This window comes from Borostomias antarcticus, assembly GCF_949987555.1.
Source record: "Borostomias antarcticus genome assembly, chromosome: 16".
In the NCBI taxonomy this organism is placed as follows: Eukaryota; Metazoa; Chordata; class Actinopteri; order Stomiiformes; family Stomiidae; genus Borostomias; species Borostomias antarcticus.
Window position 1 is genome coordinate 18348012 of NC_140249.1, and position 2826 is coordinate 18350837.

Consider the following 2826-nt stretch of genomic DNA (forward strand, 5'->3'; position numbering starts at 1 on the left):
TGTTTAGCTGCATGGTTTATCTTAGAAAGGAACCCGGAATAACCTGTAAACTGACAATTTGGAATGAAACTAAACTAAATCCATAATAATATTCACAGACACATGTGTATCATTTTCAGAAAGACAGTAGGCTATGTGGTTGACCGTGGTCAGTTGTCCATTTATAAAACTATCTTTAATGAATAATTCTTCACAGCGCTTTATGAAATGCACTATCCAAAGCACACAACATCCTCTGAAAAAAGCCTCATGATTGAATATCCTATAGGTTACTCAAACTCCTAAATAATTGATTCTGCCCTGTGTAAGATTCTCAAAAAAACAAATGTGAAAGTTTCCATTTGACATTCAGAAAATTAGAAAAATAGGCTACATTTTCCCACTGACTACCATTATGTTTTTCAAACCGTTAGTAGTTAGTATTAAACGGAAGTATATTTATAACGCCCAATGGTTTATAGCCTAAATGTTAGTCATACCTTTTTTAAGTTCGTATGCTAAATCTTTACAAATATCTAGCTGCGTTTGACTCCTGGCTTTACTGTCTCTCGCCATAGCCTCTGCTCTCTGCAACATTGTCTGGTGTAATCCATTTAGCTGTGTCGCGGTTGGGATGTTGCGTCCGGGGTTACTGTGCAGGTGTCCAAAAGCGCCATAGTTTGAGTATCCAGTGAAGATAGGGGATGTGTAGTAGACGTGTCTGGAGAGGGCAGCACTGTGAGGAAAGGCCCGTAATGGCGAGGCTGTACGCAAAGTCATCTCTGTGCGCTGTCCATTTCCCGCGGTTTGGGGAGTATCGCTAATTCCTTTACATTTGTCCGAAGAGGTTGCGATCTCAGCGAGCGACCACAGTTTGGGTTTGGGGACAGAATGAATAACTGAAGTTGCGTTGCTGGACATTAGAGTGTCATTCGTGCGTCTCGGCGATGGACTCGCAGTGTCCACCGACTCCGAAATCCTCTCCACTCCAAGTTGCAGAGTTTGGGGACACGCTTGGGCAGCCCTTTCAGACAGTCTTCTATCCCCATGGTCTTTTAAATCCGAATCAGTTGGTGCGACTTGTTCCACGTTACCGCCTCTGTGCTCTTTGTATTTCTCACAAGGGATCCCCACCGAAGTTGGACGCTGTCCAGCTACAAGCAAACGGAATAGGTTAGATCGTGTGGGAATTAAACAAACTGTAGCCTACTTGCACAAAGAATAGTCGTAAAATTGCTGTTAGCAAGTGCATTATTTATAGGTAGAAAATTAAAATATTAAAATGATCAGACAGCGTTTGGCCTTAACTTTTACGCTACGTGCTTTTTTTTATCACAGCAAGTAGAAGCTACATGTTTTATGTTTTAGACTAAAGGCTAAAGAAAAAAGCTACATGTTTTATGTTTTAGACCAACTACTAGGCCTACTTAAACAAACTAAAAGTGAAGTACAGTTTAAATCAGGCTACTCTGTTAATGTAGCATTTTGATAGCGTATGCGAATGGAAACTATCTAGCCTATTACGCACCTGTCTCCTTGGCTCCAATTTCGTCAGATGGCTTGAGCGGCTCTTCATCCTCATCATTCCTCTCCAGGTCAATGGTGTCATCCTCCTCCTCATCTTCACTTCGGTTCCTGGGCGTCCACGTCATCTTGTTCTCTTTCTTTAGCCGCCTCCTCGCGTTGGCGAACCATGTGGACACTTGGGTGAGGGTCATCTTGGTGATTATGGCCAGCATGATCTTCTCGCCCTTGGTCGGGTAGGGGTTCTTGCGGTGTTCGTTGAGCCACGCCTTGAGAGTGGCCGTCGCATCCCTTGTGGCATTTTTCCTGTATGCGGGATCTCCATACGGATATGGTCCCATGGCCCCACCGAAAGGGTGATATTCTAAAGAATTGGTGATGCCTGATGAAGGATCATATGCAGAGCCCTAAAAAGTAAATAAGTTAGTTATTTTGACAAAATTAGTCTGCATGCATTCTACTTGATTACACATTGTTTAAGTAGAATAGTAGCCTACTTTTAAAATAAAACAATGTTTAGACGACGTGGGAAAAAAGTTGACAAGGCTATACATTTCACTTAGCTGTAAAATACTCAACTAAGGTTAAGCTTAAAGTTAGTGCCTGTTTGATACCGTATAAAAGACCCTGCAGATCATAACGACGTCATATGCATGTAGATATTTAGGTTATTCGACAATCTTTAGCCGTTTTACGTCTTTTAAGCAGCGCTTTTCGCGCACGTAATTGGTGAGGTATCAAAACTATCTCTTCCAAGTATTGATTCACAACTTTCAGACACCGTGCATGCATCAATACTATCTTTTTACACTCACCACAAACGAGTTCAACGTTCCTGCCACCCTAGGCTCTCCGCTGTACTGAAGGTGAGAGTTGAAACCAGAAGATGCACTATTGAACGCAGTTGACCCTGCATATGGGGCGAAAGCTGACCCCGAAGACGAGCGTCCTAGTTCCTCTGTCCTTGGTCCTAATAACATGCTGGAACTAAACGTGGGGCAGGAGTGAAGAGCCAACGAGACAGACGGCTGGAACAGAAAGCCCTGAGGATACGCCATGGTGACTTCCAGAAGTGAGCCACACTGGGCTAGTTGTGCGCTTTCGCCCAAGACGCGCACATAGACGAATTGCGCGTGAAGAAAATCACATCTAAAGATTCTGCCTTTCCCTCAGTCTACACGTTTTAGAGGAAAATAACAATCCATTAAATATCACTGCAAACTGTTTGTTTTTGAGCCGGCCAGTTGGATAGGATAGTGGTCAGCGGCTTTCCAGTGGAACGCGTTACGAATGTCAGCCTGCCAGATGCTCGAAATTGAGAAT

General features: G+C 43.3%; 1 protein-coding gene across 1 annotated transcript; it reads right to left on the bottom strand.

Annotated features, from left to right (window-relative positions):
• Nucleotides 1-462: 462 nt before the first annotated feature.
• On the bottom strand, nucleotides 463-2561 carry irx5b (iroquois homeobox 5b; the record flags this gene model as incomplete). Its single annotated transcript, XM_084451159.1, has 3 exons — nucleotides 463-1133; nucleotides 1508-1910; nucleotides 2319-2561. The coding sequence occupies 3 exons, from the start codon at nucleotides 2559-2561 to the stop codon at nucleotides 463-465; spliced, it is 1317 nt and encodes a 438-aa protein (XP_084307285.1).
• Between the last annotated feature and the right edge of the window lie 265 nt (nucleotides 2562-2826).